Below are 19,514 nucleotides of genomic sequence, written 5' to 3'. Positions count from 1 at the left end.
AAAAGAGATTGTTTTTGTGTTACTTTAAAATTGATATATTTAGTAAAATTTGTACCTGGGAACGAACATCAAAGATAACGACTCGGTTCCAACCACATACCATTCTCAGCACAGCCATTTAATCTAGGAATTATGCCACGTGATTACGCCAATCTGAAAGTTTACTGTACCGATACATGACCTTCACCTGCAGAGCCCAGTAACTCTTCATTACAAACCTTATAACCGTTGCTATTGTGAATGAATATTGCCTTAGGTTTCTTTCACCGATTAGTGCTCATGAACCAATGAGATACCCTACTTCCGGAAAATTAATATTTGACATATTTGTTCCCAAAATTGTTTTCTTCTATCTAGAATCAATGGAAACAAATCATCGAATCAACGAAAGAGAAATGTATCCAATCTCACAAAGATTCACATGACAAGAAAGCAAGGAAGGAAGTACATTGAGGTCACCGCTGAATGTTCATATCTCATGAATATGCAACAGACATAGCATGAATATGTAACAGAAGGATAGGACAATTATTACCAGAGATCTTTCTGATTGGTCGAGCCGACCTGCATTCCAATGAGGATAATTTAAGATATATCCGGGTCAAGTCGATAAATTACTAAATATGTCATAGTTTCTACACAGCACCGTAGTGCTTCAGCGGACATATTGCTGTCTTAACAAAATATTGAAATATACAGCTATATTATAGTCATTCTATATTTTTAGTTCGATAATTTCAGGTTCTCGTTAGGGGAATGAAGTTCAACAATATTATAAACATATGTTGAAATTATTAAAGCTGCATGGAACTTAAAAATCTATTTTTTGTTTCAAGTACAAGGATTTCCCTAAGAGGCTCTTTCCATGCCAGATATTACAAGAATCTCTAGATTGCCTCAAAATAATAATAATAATAGAAAATAAAAGCAAACAAACTCAATTACATTAAAAAAAATTGGCATGATGACATTTCGGTTAGCCTCTGCATTTACTTAGGTCGTAGGTCAACACTTTCGTAGCTTAAATTTACACTTGCTTCAATTTCTACTGCACAGGAGCAGAAATAACCAATAACAACTTAGCCCTAATCCCAACAATAAGTCGAAAATAAACAAAGCTGATAAATAATGGACAAAGCAAATTAATTTATGTCAAAACGGAAATTTAATAGAATATTTCACTCAGCAACTGTGACAAACAACCCACTCTGTATTACTTGCATGAAAACCAGCACAGTTAGTTATGTTTGGTCTCGTTTACAAGAGAAATTGGCAAATATCGGATGTACAAACTTATAAGAGGCCATGTATATTGATGCAAGTCTTCATAAACAAAACCTTACCTTGAGACTTTGTTACTGTCAAGGTACTTTTAGATATCTCAATATAAGAAAAGAAACAATGTATGTGAGAGACGTAGATATCCGTGGCTATTGTTATGATTCAACAAACAAATTATTCAATAAAAACAATATGAGTAATAAATTAGCACCTTCTCCTGTGAACAGTAGATGATCAGAATACAAACAACTGCTGTTTCTCAACAACAACAACAAAAAAAAAAAAAAAAAAGAGATACTGAAACAGAGCAAATTTTAAAGAAAAACAAATCTAGGGAGAGAAATGAGTAAGAACCAATCGATTTGGATTGAGTACTCTATAAGCAAACCAAACCACAGAGACAAATATAACAAGATAAGAAAGCCAGGCTATCTGTAATGAGATACGTACTTGCAATATTTTAACTGTGAGAGGATAGTAAAGCAGCTCTTTACTGTTGATACCCAAACCAAACCTTTCAAATATTGCCTGAAAAATAAGAACGTTATTGGTTAGATTAAAGCAATCTCCGAGCTCGGTTTTTCGTCAAAGAATGGTCTAATTGAATGGTGAGTGGTTAATTCTTCTAGTACTAGATCACACAGAATCCATTGCCGAGAAACTTTGGCATGTCTGACTTAAATCACATGTGAAAGGCAAAACAGATTGTCATGTCATTTTCAACTAATTTATCCTTTCTTGGAACTAAAAAAACTCGGTTATTTAATGACCTACATGTATGGGATTTATGTATCAGAATAACATGGTACATTATACAAATGCAACAGTCTGCTTAAATAGACAGCAAAAATTAGGCAAAGTAGATCTTGCTTTAACACTCTAACTAGAGACAGTTGTGGTTGCCTAGGACGGTGGTGGGTGGCTTCAGGAGGAAGATATTCCTCCATTTTGAACACATTCGCTGAGGAAATAGTCTTGGGTCTTATCACAACTGTCCATCTGTAGATCTGATGTCCGTTTAGTCCAGTACCGTGTTATTACTTTATATTATCAGTTTGCTACATCTTCAGTAGGTGTTCATAAAGGTCAGCAGATAATTTCTTCATTTCGTTTGCATGTCCCTGGTTTCGGTCATACCTGGAAGCAACAAAGTCCAAAAATGAAAGGAGAATTTAAAGTAAGCTCATTTTTTTACCATTCATCTTTCTTTGACTATTTGTACCCAGAAAATATGTTATGAAATTAATATACTGTTGATAAGTCAGAATGTTAAACTTGAAAAAAAACTTCTACTTTTGTTTTCACATTGTTGTCTGCATTTAAGAATAGACCCAGGTTAAACAACTAGAGAGATTGGACTGGAAAACCAATGGTTGGCTTAAGACACCGATGACAGTAATTAATTTTTTAGTAATGAAAGAAGTAATTGTACTAAAGTTTATTAACTATTATATCATTACCATTCATCTATATTTAACTTGCCTATGATGTAGCATAAAAGCGATTTCTTTGTTACATTTTTCTTTTGCGAATACGAGTTGCATTTATTGTACATAAAATACTGCATTGTGATTCTCTATTTTGGATAATAGTCTATTCGGTGTGTCGGTTTTGGATATCCTATCACATGAGTTAACACTGATGTGTGGCTATCAATACAGATCAATCACATGAGTTAACATTGCTGTGTGACTATCACTACATAACTACTACATGAGGTAACACTGCTACTGTATGGTTATCAATACAGATCTAACACATGAGTTAAAACTGCTTCTGTGTGGCTATCACTACATATCTACATGTTTGGAGTCTCCAGCTGTTACACCTACTATTTTAATTTCTCATCATGATGATATGTAGATGTCATGAACAACACATACCAACTCTGCAGGATTCAAACAGAGAAATACTACAGTTTGACAATGGTCCATGACTATTAAACAAGGATCATTAAAAAAGGATTAAGGACATAAGTAGTCACTGACTGTACATGAGAGGCATGACTGCTGCCTTAGGGCAACTATTACACTGACTGTGATAGAGCACCAAACAGTAGAACATACTCTGGAATATGAGAAAGAATACCATGTGACAGAGAGTGTCCTGCAGTCATTGGCAGACGGCCCACAATAATCTGTAGGGTGCACCACAATTGCAATAGTTACTACAGTATCACAGAAACAGGGTTTTCAAATGACTCTCACTGATACTTTATGTCACATGAATCAAATGTTGTTGACAAGTTTCTTTTAATATCTAGATCTGAATCATGTGAAAACTGCCTCTATAGATTTCCCAAATATTACAACTCAACCCACATATTTGATATTTAATATTCTTTGAAATTTTCTCTGTTCACCATAAGAATCTTTTCATGTAAATGTACAAAGTTTATGCGATGATAATCCTGTGATAAAACATCATCTTTGAAAATAAAGAAGTTCACATTTCTTCCAAAAGTCTGATGTATTTGCCACTATAAGACTTCTGACATAGAGTGGCATGCCAGCATTCTATAAGGGGTATGGTTTTTACTATCTTTTACCAGAATATCTATTATAAATGATGAATCTTGCAATGCCATTTCCATATTTTTTCACGTAATTTGCTTTCATTCAAATGAATCGGTGAAGAAATTTTTCGCCACTCTGAAAATGTTACCATTATATACACATATATTTGGATCAATCTGAATTTGTCTTTTCTTTTAATGTTTGTCTCTCATTGTCTTGATGTTAATATGTTCATGTAACTGTTTTCTTTCTCACATCTAAAGAAATTTAGAACCAGAAAACTGACTGAGAAAATTAAAAACACCAAATGGAATGATATTACTTTATGGTAAGATGGGACTAGAACCAGAGACATCAGGTTAAGTAGTTTATCATTTCTATTCAGAAGGTGACAATCAGCAGTGTTACAGTACCTTGAAACACTGTTTAACTTCAACACCATACCCCAATGTTATTCTCTACAATCAGCAGTGTTACAGTACCTTGAAACACTGTTTAACTTCAACACCATACCCCAATGTTATTCTATACAATCTGCAGTGTTACAGTACCTTGAAACACTGTTTAACTTCAACAACATACCCCAATGTTATTCTCTACAATGAGGAATGAATTTCTTTACAAATTCTGCCTTCTAACCACACATATGAATATGATAATTTTATAGCACATGAGAAACAGTGATTTTATGGAGAATAGAGAGATTATTGATTATGGGTCACCTTAAATCATTGACAATCAAAATTGATCAAAATAGGCCAAGATTGCAGAGACCTTAATTATATACTTGTTGCTTGTTTCCTAAATTCATAACCTTTTCACACCTCCCTATGCTACTAGTATTGTTGGCTGCCCAACGGACACTTTAATCGACTGAATTTTTGCTTCTGAAATCGTTTAGCAAATCTGGCAAAGTTCTGCTTCAGTGGGTTCTCTTGTGACTTGTTTTGTTTACAGACAATCTGCTAATGGTGAACATTCCCAAAGACCACCCTAATGTCATACCTCACTTAAGCACACTGCCATGGCATTCGTTTTGACTCCTGTTAAAATTAAGATTGGAAGGACGAGGGCAGTCACCCGCAGAGGGTCATTGGGGGGCGCAGTGCAAGAATGTTACCAGCTGTTATAGGCTAGGTAGGCCTGTTATAGGCTAGGTAGGCTATAACATCTAGGTAGATGTTATAGGCTAGGTAGGCCTGTTATAGGCTAGGTAGGCTATAACATCTAGGTAGATGTTATAGGCTAGGTAGGCCTGTTATAGGCTAGGTAGGCTATAACATCTAGGTAGATGGTATAGGCTAGGTAGGCTAGGCTAGGTAGATGGGAGTGCATATGTAGTGTAATGCTGTTACTGTTAAGTTGTGGAGCAATGGGAGTTCTGTGTGGAGGGTGTGGAACCATTGTGGTAGTTTAAATCCCCTTGGAATTATATAGGGGTTATCTCTCCTTGCATTAAGTAAACCAGTTGTAATTGTTGGCAGATTATGGCTTTTGGGGCTGCTCCCTAGGATGGGCATGTGGTATCAGGCTTATCCTGGGATTGTTATTTTCTAGGGATACTCATGTGATCACATTCATCTCTGTAAAGGAGTACAATTGTTTGGGGATGGTAGGAATGCACTGTAGTATTAGTGTATTATGCCTTAGCTAAGTTGTAGGGTAAAGTTCATCATTTGTATACATGTGGTATTTCCACGTATTGTTAAGGGATTTATATAAAATGCATTACCTGGGAGGGGCAGGGCAGTCTACTCGCTGATGGAAGAAACATTCTTGATGGTAGGCTTCAGGGCCACGTAGCCTCAAGTTTGTACAACACATCCAGTACAACACACTCAACCTTACTGTAAGCAGCTTTCTTTTCAATATATCGCTGTTAAAAATACCATCACCTCTCTGGATTTATTTTTTTGCACATCTTCATTCTCTGGCTAATTACAATACTACATCTTAGGCCAAGAACCCTGAAATCGGCTGGCCGGCGCTACTCACAGAGGAAAATGTTACAGTACATTGGAGACAGGTAAGAGATGAATGAAGTCAACTGAAGTGTTTTGCTCACCTCAACAGAATCATATTCTACATTCCGTGGATCGTCACAGTCCATATCTCACTGCAAGCTTCTTGATTTCCGATCCATCGGCTTCTCCACTTGTCCTTAGATGAGCAAATATTTCCTCCACGACTACAAAATGAGCAGTGAAAATAAGAGAAAAGTGAATAAAACTTTTTGCTGAGACAGTTGAATTGATAATTTGATAGGAAATATGACATTTGTTTTCGTGGTGAATTCTATGCTTTAATTGCAGTTTCTCATATTTTATCCATAAAATGATATTAAAAATATATATTTGATAACCAATGCAAATAATGAGAAGATAATGCACTTATTAATCTAACCTTTCTTATCTTGTTTTGACATAAACATAACATTCATGTCAAACCTTCGAACTGAACAAAGGCGCTGTAGCAACTCCATAATAGGATCCTTGGAGCTGGAAAGAACATAAAATACATTAGACATGAAAATATCATTACAGTAAAATATATTAAACTATCTGGTAAAATATGGAATAATCCTAACTCATTCTAAATTGCCTTGACTCTTTTGTCACATCTGACAATTGCATTAAATTGGAAAACATTGATCATAGAATGGACACAATGGCACATCATTGTACAAGAAAAGGCAGTATATATATTCAAATCTTCTGCAAATGAAATTCCAAATATTTAATTGAATCTTTTATATGTGTATAAATGTATGATATGCAAATTTTATTTGCTGAAGTCATATAGTCCATGATATGCAAAGTTCCACAAATTCGCAACCTTACGGTTGCTATGGTAAAAGACATGATAATGAAAGATGTATTTTTGGACATTTTTGTATTTGTTATGGCCATTGAGAAGTACATGAAAGGCTTGAAATATAATACCTAGTATCCAGCAATTGAACTGAGGTATGGCACCAACATTACATCTGTAACTATAAAATTTCATTGCAAATGAAGCACAGAAAATCACTGAATCAGAAGGTATGGGGCTCGCAGGTTGACGAGGTTAACAGAGGACACTCTTCCACCAATACAAAACCTTATCTTGACAATATCCAAATATTTATAGGATATCTAATGATAATTTACTTACGGAATGTAAAAATCCAAGATAAGTCTGAGTATACCATTCAAGAGATTTGAATCTAATGATTGCTGCAGTATTTTAGTGTAGGAGGATGGAGGAATTTGCTGTGGAACACAAAAAAAAGAAAGAATTTCTTCAAGAAATTATTGTTGTTGATAAATGTCTAATGAAACAGAATTAATTAAATAATTAATTAATTGAATATCAGCTACCTATATATTATGATGCAAAATCTTGTTCTAAAGAAACCTTATTAAATTATGTTATTATATCTTACACACAGTTGTTAAATTACTCCATAACAGTACCTAATCTTACTGTTAAGCTAAATGCCATCATAAAAATACTGATATATGTCTGGTGAACTTCCCTGTGTTGTCACACAATATTGTAATCTCTGGGAAAAGTATTCACAAAACTAGAGAGAGTGGTACTTAATCTATTCCCAGGGACTTAATTATTTATCTCCAAAACCCTTCGATCGTAAAATCAGCTTACATTTATTTCGACAATGATTAATAGTCCCATTGTCTCAACATTTAAAGAAGAGGGTAATCCAATTTCAAATGAACAAATTTATTATTAGCTATGCAATCTGGATGTACCGTTTTTGAAGTTAACATGACCTACATTCTTTTGTGAACCCTACCTACACTGACCAAAACTAGGCTGGGAGTCCTAACACCAGAACCATACTGTTAACAATTTATCAAATTATTGTGAAACTTTTACTCTTTTTTTCATTCATTCTATACTAACTGTTAATTACTATTTAAGATTACCGCTCATTTTCAATCACTGAATTATAATGTTGCAAAATAGTAATTACATATGGACATATTTTGATAGTACTTGACATTTCCATTGAAGGTTTTATGTCAATTTCAATCTTCCCCCTTGGAGTTGTAGCAAAAAAGTTGATTTTCACTAAATTTGACCTTTGGTTCCGATGGTCTGTGTGACACGAGGGTTCACCCTGGGGTAACTTCCCACCAAGTTTGAAGAAAGAGTTCTTGACACAAGATTGGACACACACAGACACAATGACTGACACAATGACTGACACATTAACATGCACACGCACGTTTTGACCCCTCCCTCAGTCATGGATTATCCGGTCACCCTGTAGTACCCCACCATGAGATTAGTTAAGAACAGGGCAACTACAAAAGACATTTTTTCTGAAATCAGGAGAACACATGCTTGCTGCAAGCTCTTGTAATTTAAGTTCTAAGTTCTCTTATGTAACAACAAGAATGCTGTTTTAGTGACCAGCCTTGGCAATACACCCCATAACATTTTATTCTCAACTGTTTAACACAAAAACACTGTAATGTTGTATCCTGTTTCATTTTGTCATTTGTAAACCTTGAGATAAGCAGACCTTATAACCATTTTCTGGTGGACAAAACGAACAGAATTGTTTCCTTGGATTCAATGGTTCAATATAGTACCACAAGGTTGCGACACAAAATATAACTGTCAAGATCCCAAGGACTCAACTCCCTAACACAACAACGGAAACGTTTGCTAGAAATTCCAAAACTATCCTTCTGGAGATTGTCAAATAATTCATAGCCAAATGAGTAGAATTACACGATAAAGTGTTCGAAGGGAGAGAAATCAGATTCTCTGAAGGAGGCAGAAAAACAAGCAAGGATTCGTTGACCATAGCTGACCATTTGGGGTCTGTCTGTCACAGTTAGGCCATTAAAACCCTTTTTTGTTCGTAATTATTTTGAACCACAAAATGACAAATTATAAGCGGGCTATAAAGACCTAGGTGGATTCTAATTTACGTTACAGTACTATACCACGGACTAACGTACCTTGCCTTACCTCAACATACTGACAGAGCTAAGATACAAATTCATTTAATACAGCTTAGGGTCATTTAGCGTACCTTAAAATAATGATAGAGGTTAAGTGGGTTTTTCTGTAGCTGCTTCCAATCTTTTTCTAGCTGGTAAGAGGTATGTGGAGCAGGCGGTATATCGCTGCTCGGATTCACTGATTTGGTCGGTAAACCAGATAATGATGATGACGATGATGAGGCTGTCGGAGAAGAGGCAGGTGGTGCAGATGAAGAATCAGGTGCTGCTGAATCCTCCCCTGTCATCTCTACTCTCCTCCTACAAACAAACAAAAAATTCTTTACTTTCATAATTCTCTGCTTTGAAAAACGAAAGACAAACTTTTACAAAGAGAGTTAGATAACAGACTGACCAGGATCTAACAACTTTGTGCGATATTAATAAGTCAGTCAGTCAACAAATTGAATGATTCTTAAAATAGACTACAACCTAGACTGACATATTCAAGTACATGGTTGTGCAACTTGTGCTTGATGAGTATAACTGGATTCCACTTCCCACCCAGGGTCAATCAAGTAACTATGGCAACGTTCTCTCAGAATGTAGGAAATCTTTCTTCTTAATCCGAACAGGCGCCATTAGCTGATACATGAAGGAGGAAATCGCAAAAGATCAAAATGCGTCCCCTCTGAAACACCCGTGGAGTAGAAGACACCCTTGTCTTTGTTATACACCAATTTTCGTGTAATTATCTGACCGGGAAAGGCTTTTGTCTATATGATTTCTATTTTTGTTCATAAATCATAAATCAGGTTTTCTTGCCCCCCCCCCTGCACGCCCACACACAGCACCCAATTCCAAAATAAACTTCAGATTCGTAATCAGCGTGTCGCGAACTACCAGAAAAGATACACATTTATCGCCTTTGCGACAAAAAAGTTTTTTCACCTTTAAAAACCGTAAGCAGTTTTTTCCAAAATTTATGCCAAAATTTGACCCATTTATTCATAAATGTCAAGATAAAACTCAAGATGACAAACAAAAGTTTGATTTGACTGCTTTGAAATCACGTATCACTGGCAAGATGCGTCGAGCGCCCTTTTATTTCGCTCAATTTGCAACTTTTCAGAGGAACAATAGAAAACGGAAAAACTTTTAGGGGCAACAAAAGATTTAATCCTTTGTTCGTCGTAAAAGTTTTTCGGTCTTACTTTTTCAAGTTTGAGGTGCAAAAACTTGTTGTCGCAAAATCGATAAATGTGTATCTTTTCTGGTAGTTCGCGACACGCTGATTACGAATCTGAAGTTTATTTTGGAATTGGGTACCAAAAAGAAGTACTTTTTTAACTTTTCAGACAAAAAACCTATTTTTGGCGCAAATAAAAATTGCCAAAAATTGCCCCCAAATCGATTTAGCCCTTTGAAATCACGTATAAAAGATCAAAATGCGTCGAGCGTCCTCTTGCGGCCTCGTTTTTGGTCAGTTTTCAACTTCAGAGGAACAAAAGGAGAGCGAAAAACTTTTTGGACGAACAAAGGTTTTGAAATCTTTTGTTCCCCCTAAAAGTTTTTCGCTTTCCCATTGTTCCTCTGAAGTTGAAAACTGACCAAAAAGGAGGCCGAAAGAGGGCGCTCGACGCATTTTGATCTTTTTTTTGGGATCTTCTCGTTCCTGCAGTAGATATATTAGAAACGAGCATTATTTCTCAACAGTTGCTGTGGCGCAGTGGTTAGTGCTCTGGACTGACAAGCACTCTGTCATGAGTTCAAACCCCAGTGAAGGCAGTTTTCCTTTTACTATTCTTATACCTCTTTCCTTCCATTATGAACCTTAAATATTACAAACGAGCATTATTTCTCAACAGTTACAGTGGTGCAGTTGGTAGTGCCTGTACCTGGAGATCAAGACAATCTCAATGTCTAGGGTTCGAACCCCAGTGAAGGCAGTTTCCTTTTACTATTCTTATAGCTCTTTCCTTCCATTATGAACCTTAAATATTAGAAACGAGCATTATTTCTCAACAGTTGCTGTGGCACAGTGGTTAGTGCTCTGGACTGACAAACACTTGATCATGAGTTCAAACCCACAGTTACAGTGGCACAGTTGGTAGTGCCTGTACCTGGGGAGCAAGACCAACTTGGGTTCGAACCCCAGGGAAGGCATGTTCATGCTTCAAGTCCAGCCAGAGCCTTTTACTTTAATTTTCTTCGAAGGACGTGGAAGTATAAACAACAGGACTACCCAAAAGGCACCCCTCCCCCTGACAAGGTTCCCAAGGGAGTCTGGTGGCACCCTTACCCCCATGCCTAGAAAATGTTTTATAAAAACACAAAGACCAACCAAATGTTTTGAAAAATTCAATACATGTATCAAAAAATACACTGACTTTATTTATTTAGAACAAACCATTCCATAGCAGGTGGATTAAGTACTTCTAACCATTCCATAGATGCAGATAGTTGTTAGAGAAGGATTACATTTGCTTCTAATATATTTAAGGTTAATGAAGGATATTTTGAACATGAACTTGGATCTTTTTCATGCCAAATCTGTTCAGTGACAGGACTTTACTCTAGTTCAATCACCACCCTTTTCCTGTCCCGAAACAAAATTTTCCAATGATAATAATCTTATAACAGACAACAGAATTTACCATAAACTTTTTCGAGAAAACTAACCTATAATAACCTTCAAGTCATTCTTCTCCTCGCCCTACTACCTCCCAGACCACCTCCTTCAACCCCCCCCCCCCAATCACACACACACATATGCATTACTCCATAATCTTAGCAAGAGTATAAGTACACATGCCAGTGCACTTTTGAGCATTTTGGAACTAAAGATGTTCATATGATGGGCTTTCAGGTTTTACTTCAATGCATGGATATTATTTATATAAAATTCAACAAATTTTGCAATTTCATCATGATGATTGTCAATATAACATCAATGCAGACATTTGGACTTGAAAGCCACTTCCATGTATGATTATGCATCATTTTGCTGATCCAAAACAAATGCAAAGAATTTAATGATTGCAGAAAATTTATCATAAGATTATAGTCAAAAATGAAGTATGTCCATTGTACAAATGACTGGAATTGTTTCTCCTTCTAGCAACTCCCTCCCTGCAGTGCAAAACGGGGGGGGGGGGGGAAGCAGGGAGTTGTCCATAACAACTCCCGGATCACAGATATACATGTGTTTCTCTTTACATGCTTTGTGCTTTATTTTTTTATTTGTTTATTCCTAGACTTTTTCTCTCATTCCTTCACATGAATTATCTACCCTTATCTTCAACCACAGTTCACATCCAACAGTTCTGTGATCTTAACCAGAAATCTCTTTCAATGGATTTCAAACATGACTCATCTCAACCTGTTCTTTTCGTGATAACAAATGTGCTGTCATTTAAACTAGAACGGCATGAGCAACTGAGTTAGTACTGAACCTGTCTTTAGACTTCAAGATTATTTCTTCATCTTTCTGTTCCATTTTAGACTGAGTAAGTCTCTCTGAGGGTAACGATGATGGCAGAGGTTGTATTTTAACTCCATCTTCATCAGCTTTGTCATCTTCAGTTTGTGCTGTCACACCAATTTCTTCTATAGCAAGTCGACGCAGGGGTTTCTGTACATGGAAAATGTTTCAATCTAATTATACATGCATTGTTTATCAGGATTAATGATTGTCACATAATGACTTATAAACTAACAGCTCGATCAGTGTGAATCATGAGACAGTAAATAGATTAGAAATGAGATATTGTTCACTTTGAAGAGCAGTGTACAGCTAAAGATTGCAGGCACAGAATTGAAACTTATTGAAAGTGGCTAAAATGAAAGTTTTAATGTTTACAGTCTTGTAGGCCCTTGATACACACAACTTGATAAAAGTTATGCCCTGATCATTGGTAACTTGTTACACACAAACTGTCACTGCCTGGGCTCTACAGAGAAGGCCACATCAACCTATCCCCTGGGGGACTTAACATCCGGTGTAGCAACAAAACAACACATGCAACACGGTACCTCGCATGTCCACATTTATACACCTGGATAAAAGAGAGGCCATGGAGATAAAGAGCCTTGCCCAAGACTTTAAACCTACCATCCTGAGATTGCCAAAGCCCAAGTCATTTGACCACGACGCCATAACATGCCATGCCATAAATTAAAATCTTCATATGTGAATCCCAAAATTTTATCCTGAACCTAAAGAGTACTTTTACTGTAGGTAAGTTCAAAACAGAACCACAAAGCACTAGTCAAATGGTGAAATTAATAAACTAAACAATGCAAAAGATAGTTTCACCGGGCATATAATTGACGGCAACTCCCACTTATGAACACTGCTCTGACTTCTAACAAGAAAGATTCACTGCTCACTTTCATCAAAATCCCCATTAAATCATATTTAAAGCACATCTCTGTATAACAGTGAAGCAAATACTACCATTTGATTGTCATCTTGAGAATCATGTCTCATTATGGTTCAACAAAAAAACCTTCTTTTCATTCTTTAGTCTTTAGCTTTCATACCTTTGATCTCAGATGCAAGGGTTTATATATCGGCCTAACGATGCCCTCTTCCTCAATTAACTTCATCCTCTCCTTCTCAGCTGCCTCTGTTTTCTCTTTCTCCATCCGTTTCAGGTTTGCATCAATTCTCTTAATTTCTGCAACAGCTTGCTTGTTAGACGGTTCTATGTTCAAAACTTGTTGAAAATCTTTGACACAGAGGGAAAATAACAAAAAATCAATCGATCAATTATTACAGCTCGGTGAAAATTAACAGCGATATTTCAAACAGGGGATATTTCAAACAGGGGATATTTCAAACAGAAGTCTTCAGCCAAAAGCAAGTTCCTATATTGCATAGCAATACTAATCAATTAATCAATAAATGCAGCAATACCACCACTTCACAGGACCATGGAAGGGTTAACTAGCCAAATAGCAGTTACATTAAATGAATTAATCGGCGAAGGAAGGATCAGACTAATTCTTAAAGGTTAAAGATAACACTGAGAAGACAACACCATAGGAGACCTTAAGAAATACAGTGTAATGACAGGGAATCATTAACCCAGTTATGTCATATACAAAAATGCTGTGCAAGATCATCGAAATGCTACTAACGGCAATATTTAAACACATTGGTTCAATGTAACGTTTATTACAGTATTGCATTTGTCAGTGGGTCATAACGACATTTGGGATACTGCAAGAAAGGTTTGTGACAATGATTGAATTACAGCACTGGAATAGATAGTGAACATATGTCACTAAAAGACAAGAAGATTACATCAACTTCTTACCCTTTCTGGCATCTTCAAGTTTCCCCAGCTCTATCCTTGCTGTTCCTCGTCTGGCGTAAGCCTTGACGTAAGTGAAGTCAAGATGTATCGAGGCTGAGCAGTCTTTCTCTGCTTCCGAGAACCTGAAGAGATCGACAAGATTTCATGAAAGACCAATTTGAAGCTTCTTTTCTTTCATGTTTCTATTCTTTTCATTGAAATACAAAGATTCAGACACTTTGTCTTATCACTGGAATTAAACTTCAGAATACAAACACTGGAACTGAGCACTTTGATTTTTTTTTGTGTGTGACAATTATTGTAATAAGTTTTTGACCATGCTTGGCTTATCTTCAATGCTGTCGAAAGAAGCCATAAATTTGATAAAGGTTGCTACCTACAAATAATAGAGAAAGGTCCACAAAGCTCTCATTTTCTACCTCCAAATGTTAAGAAGGACAGAGAATGATCTTGAGGCTAAATAGTATCTTCTGTTTATTTGAAAAGTCATTAACATTTAATTCTCACCTCTTAAGCTTTATAAGAGCCATGGCTCTATTTGCGGGTAGAATTGCATTTGATGGATCAGCATCAATACCTCTAGTGTAACAGGTGACAGCATCTTCATAACTGCCTTTCTTGAAAAGTGTGTTACCCTGGAGAACAAGAACATCAAATGAGTATACACATTTGTAACTAAACAAGGTTAATATTGCTAATGTTTCGAATAGTCATTTTGAGAAAATTCTACAAGACATTCACAAAATATGATAAAGAATTCCAGAATGGTTTTAAAAGAATAAATTAATTTCTAGTGCTGAAGAAAATCATGACAAACTGATAATTTACTTACTCTATCTTTAATTTACTTGCTCCATCTTTACTTGCTCCATCTTTAATATACTGCTCTATCTTTAGTTTACTTACTGTACTCTATCATTAATTTAATTACCCTATCTATAATTTACTTACTCTATCTTTAATTTACTTGCTCCATGTTTACTTGCTCCATCTTTAATTTACTGCTCTATCTTTAGTTTACTTACTGTACTCTATCATTAATTTAATTACCCTATCTATAATTTACTTACTCTATCTTTAATTTACTTGCTCTATCTTCAGTTTACTTGCTCCATCTTTAATTTACTGCTCTATCTTTAGTTTACTTACTGTACTCTATCATTAATTTAATTACCCTATCTATAATTTACTTACTCTATTTTTAATTTACTTGCTCTATCTTCAGTTTACTTGCTCCATCTTTAATTTACTTGCTTTATCTTTAATTTACTTGCTCCATCTTTAATTTACTTGCTCTATCTTCAGTTTACTTGCTCCATCTTTAATTTACTTGCTTTATCTTTAATTTACTTGCTCTATCTTTAATTTACTTGTTCTATCTTTAATTTACTTGCTCTATCTTTAGTTTACTTGCTTTATCTTTAATTTACTTACTCTATCTTTAATTTACTTGTGCCATCTTTAATTTACTTGCTCCATCTTTAATTTACTCTATCTTTAATTTACTTACTCTATCTTTAATTTACTTGCTCTATCTTTTGTTTACTTACTCTATCTTTCTCAGCATTAGCTTCCTGAATCTTCCTCTGCCTCTCTAACTCCTCTCTTTCTGCATCTGAATCCGTTTCATATTCAGAACCTGCCGAGTAACCCTCGCCATCAACATCCTCACAGGCTTTATCCTTATCAAAGAAAAGAAAAAAGAAAATCACACAAGTTTTCTAAGAAATACAGAGCATTGGGTAGATAATGATGTTACTTCTTAAAGCATCATGGTGGAACTCTAAGCTACGATACTCAAACTAAAGCAAGTCAAAATGCAACATACATTTCATTTTCAACCACCATATTTCAACCTACCTTTTTCATTTTACATCCCTGCAACTAGCCCCCAGATAATGGATTTTATTGGTAACCAAACATATCCAAAAGTTTTTTGTTCATCAGAATCCTATTATCATCTCAACTGTTATCCACAAACATCCACCTAGCAGATGCAGTGAAGAGAGGTTACAAGAAGCAGTTACTAATTAACAACAGTCATTCAATCCAATATTTATCATGTCATTTAAGTAAATCAAATCATTACCACATCAAACTTGTCCCAAGCTCTGTAGTCATAGGCTTTAATCCTGCCTGGTTTCAATTCAACATTGTCTTCTTCTTCTTGTACATTGTCAGCTTCTACCACTTCAATGTTCAGCTGTTTGACTTTCTTCCTCATTTTCTTCTTCTCCCGAACACGATTCCGAACAGGAGGTTGGTTTGCCTAAAGAATTGCATTGTATACAGTCAAAGAATCGAAATAGTGAAAAAATTCTTAGTTCACCTGTACTGTATTTTGAGCGGTACAGTACTTGCTTGAATACAAAGCATAGCAACTTGCATAATTTTCCGATTAATCATCACATGTCAAGACATATACAGACCACAGGATTACAGTGAAAGCTATATCTGGGCCTTTTCAACAACAATCTTAACATTGCTGACTACATGCACATAGCCTGATGCCTTCCAAAGGGGAAAATTCTTCAGTCTGTGTTAACCACAAAGCAAATGTCCTCTCAAACATACTCTTAGCTTTTCTGACTGCATATCCCAGCTTCAGCAGTAGACTTTAAAATTTCAAATCATATTTCATAGTGCTATGAATATGATAATTGATATGAAGAAGCCATAGATATTGCACATCAACCAATCAAGATATAGGGTTTATGTAGGCCAGGCTGCATAACACATTGCAGAGCTTAGGTATACATATATTTCAGGAATTAGATTGACAACATGTCAATGTTAAAATTACCAACTTGTTGAAGGCCTTTGGACTTTAACATAGGCCTATTTCAAATATCTTCAAACTTTCTTGACATTGAACTCGCGTAATAAAAGACTTCTTCTCAATGGAGCCGACATAGCTACTCCTAGGGATACATTTGGAAATCTTGATGAAGCCACTCGATTTATGGGGGTGTTTGTGCGTGGCAGTGTATTCTATTATTACTCCACAAATGGAAATATCAACACAATCAGACTTATTCATGGGCTAAATGCCATGCTACTGTTATAGCAGAAACTCGAAAAAAAATACTAGGAGCATTTTAAATGTATAGCCTGACTCATACTGGGCCTAATTATAACAGTGTACGTGTAATGTCTTAAACTCAGACTAGGCCCCAACGATGAGCATATTGTGTTATGTTAGGATAACTGAAGATTTAAGTCAAAACCTCGCTATCTGATTCGGAATCCGTTTCCTTTCGTAGTTTTGCATCTTTCTGCTTTATATTGCTTTCCCAACTCTTCAAATCTCTGATGAAATCGCTGACATCCTCTTGATTCTGTCGAATCTTGTGTTGTATTGAGATGAACTGGTCTTGCGACATTATTTGTGATCAATTACACGAAATAGAATTAAACTGTTACACTATTCTAATTAGGCTCTCGTGGATCAGGTACTTGCGCTACGGTAGAATAGGCGCGCGAGTTGTGTGGTAGCATAGAAGAAAAAAACACAACAACTCGTCAGACTAGAAATTTCCAGCAACAACAATAACAACAAAAACAAAACAGGTCTTTCGCCACACATAAAGTTGCTAATTATGCTATAACTCTCAAAAACTTTCAGAAACTAAATGCAGTTAATAGGGTACTAGTGTTTATCACAAGATATAGCGATGAAGGAAAGAATGGAGGGAGAATCATCCGGAATATCCCAATTTATTTGCAGATACGATGTTCCTTATAAGTGGTGCATAACAAGATATTCAAAAATATACAGCATGGCTTTATTCTTAATATGAAGTCATATCTTGCGCTTCGGTGCTGTAACATATCTCTGAAGTTATGTATATGGAAATAACCTAGCTACGATATAGCGCGGAGAACTTTATGACAGTATATCCACCCACGCTGGTACGCACGCATGATATGCCCGGGTTGGGGTGATACTAAAACGAATGACAATTGCGTTACACGTAACGAATGACAATATGTTGTACACACTAAAAATTCGCGTTAACTAAAACGAATGACAGTAATGACAGCACAGTACATTTGCTTCAACTGGATATCACAGTTCAGACTTCGTGGGTATCTAGATCTAGTATAGTACGGACAAGATAAAAACGCATCTTATAGCAAGCGAAATTGTAAGTCTGATTTTAAAAAGTAAATTTAACGTCATTTTTCCGATATTAATTGTTAGAAACTAACAATACTATAATCTTGAAACGGCTTCAGTTATCTTTCTATATAAATCTACAGAGGTAAAAAGCACAGCACTCAAGTGCATTCTCACACAAAAATCTTTCCTGTGGTTTCTATCCGTAAATTACACCAAAACCCTACAACCACGTAACATGCGATTTTCCTCAAATCATTTTTGCGCAGAAAACCAATAACCGCATTTACTCCACTCCGTTATTCATTCTATCTCTTCTCACCACCGGCCTTCGTTGTCATTCGTTGTCATTCGCTGTCATTCGCTGTCATTCGCAAATGATAATTTACCCTGTACAAAGTCAATTGTCATTCGGTCATTCGCTGTCATTCGTTTTAGTTTGTCCCCCGGGTTGGTCACGACGAGGACAGACTGTCGTATCTTGGTCGGGTCGTGAGCAAAATTTCTCGCAAATAGCACAGACCCGCGGACTGTGACCGGACGGATTTTACAAAGCAGTCGCGTCGCGTCGCGTCGGTGCAATTTGCGCATGCAGTAAGTTCTGACACGGTATGATTTCTTGCCGGTGAGGCATATGTAATGATGAAGACAACTTGCGCTTACAAACGCGCGCGTATTCGTTAGACGTGGCTGATCGTTTCATGAAACTGCTTAGCCGTATTTCTATACGATGGTGACCACAACCTATATTTTGTTTTGGTAGTATAGATAAGAAACCGTAAGAGTTACATAATTGAAAGAATAAAAACCCACCCGGGAGTAGTGCAACTGTTCAGAAAGGATGTATGAATCATACAGGACCATCCCCTTTTGTTTTCAGTAATAATGTACCTTATATGAGATAAGAGAATTATTACTTTTCAAAGTATTGTTCTAGAATTGTTAATATAGATTTTAACTCTCTTATGAGTACTGTAAGCAATGCTGCTCAGAAAAAATGAGTTCATTAGAAGTGTAAATTGCATACACTGAGAAAAATGACACATTCTTTGCAAACCGATTTATTTTGTTTTTTGTAAACTAACTTTCTTAAATAATTTTTCTTGTTACATAATATCATTATAAATATTAATATTTATACTGGAAATAAATACATGAAAAAAGAAAAAAAAAATCCTATACGGCAAAAAGATAGCGTATGGCATCAATTTCATTAAGAAGTTAATTTTCTAGCGCCAAGGCGCTGAAACCAAGTTTAACATATCTCTGCAAAATCGCTAATGTACGTCCCTGCCCCACTATCCCTTTTTAGGTG

At 36.0% G+C, this 19,514-nt stretch overlaps 2 protein-coding genes across 13 annotated transcripts in view; one reads left to right on the top strand and one right to left on the bottom strand.

Annotated features, from left to right (window-relative positions):
* The window catches only part of LOC139960817 (pleckstrin homology domain-containing family G member 7-like), a 142,364-nt gene extending 138,386 nt beyond the window's left edge, over positions 1–3,978 (top strand). For all 12 annotated transcript variants that reach the window (XM_071959397.1, XM_071959387.1, XM_071959396.1 and 9 more), the window contains one exon: positions 358–3,978. In XM_071959397.1, coding sequence (XP_071815498.1) covers positions 358–453 — 96 coding nt within the window. In that variant the 3' untranslated portion in view covers positions 454–3,978. The remainder of the gene's footprint in view (positions 1–357) is intronic.
* On the bottom strand, positions 1,554–17,648 carry LOC139960820 (RNA polymerase II-associated protein 3-like). Its single transcript, XM_071959401.1, has 12 exons — positions 17,307–17,648; positions 16,169–16,348; positions 15,630–15,761; positions 14,587–14,714; positions 14,080–14,201; positions 13,301–13,488; positions 12,211–12,389; positions 8,848–9,076; positions 6,951–7,048; positions 6,201–6,295; positions 5,863–5,985; positions 1,554–2,418 (listed from the first exon to the last, which is right to left on the bottom strand). The coding sequence occupies exons 1-11, from the start codon at positions 17,460–17,462 to the stop codon at positions 5,897–5,899; spliced, it is 1,596 nt and encodes a 531-aa protein (XP_071815502.1). The 5' UTR covers positions 17,463–17,648; the 3' UTR covers positions 1,554–2,418; positions 5,863–5,896.
* Between the last annotated feature and the right edge of the window lie 1,866 nt (positions 17,649–19,514).

The sequence above is a fragment of the Apostichopus japonicus genome, chromosome 20 (genome assembly GCF_037975245.1).
Source record: "Apostichopus japonicus isolate 1M-3 chromosome 20, ASM3797524v1, whole genome shotgun sequence".
Taxonomy (NCBI): Eukaryota; Metazoa; Echinodermata; class Holothuroidea; order Aspidochirotida; family Stichopodidae; genus Apostichopus; species Apostichopus japonicus.
Note: the sequence above shows the minus strand (reverse complement) of the source record. Positions and strands in the feature narration are given on the sequence as shown.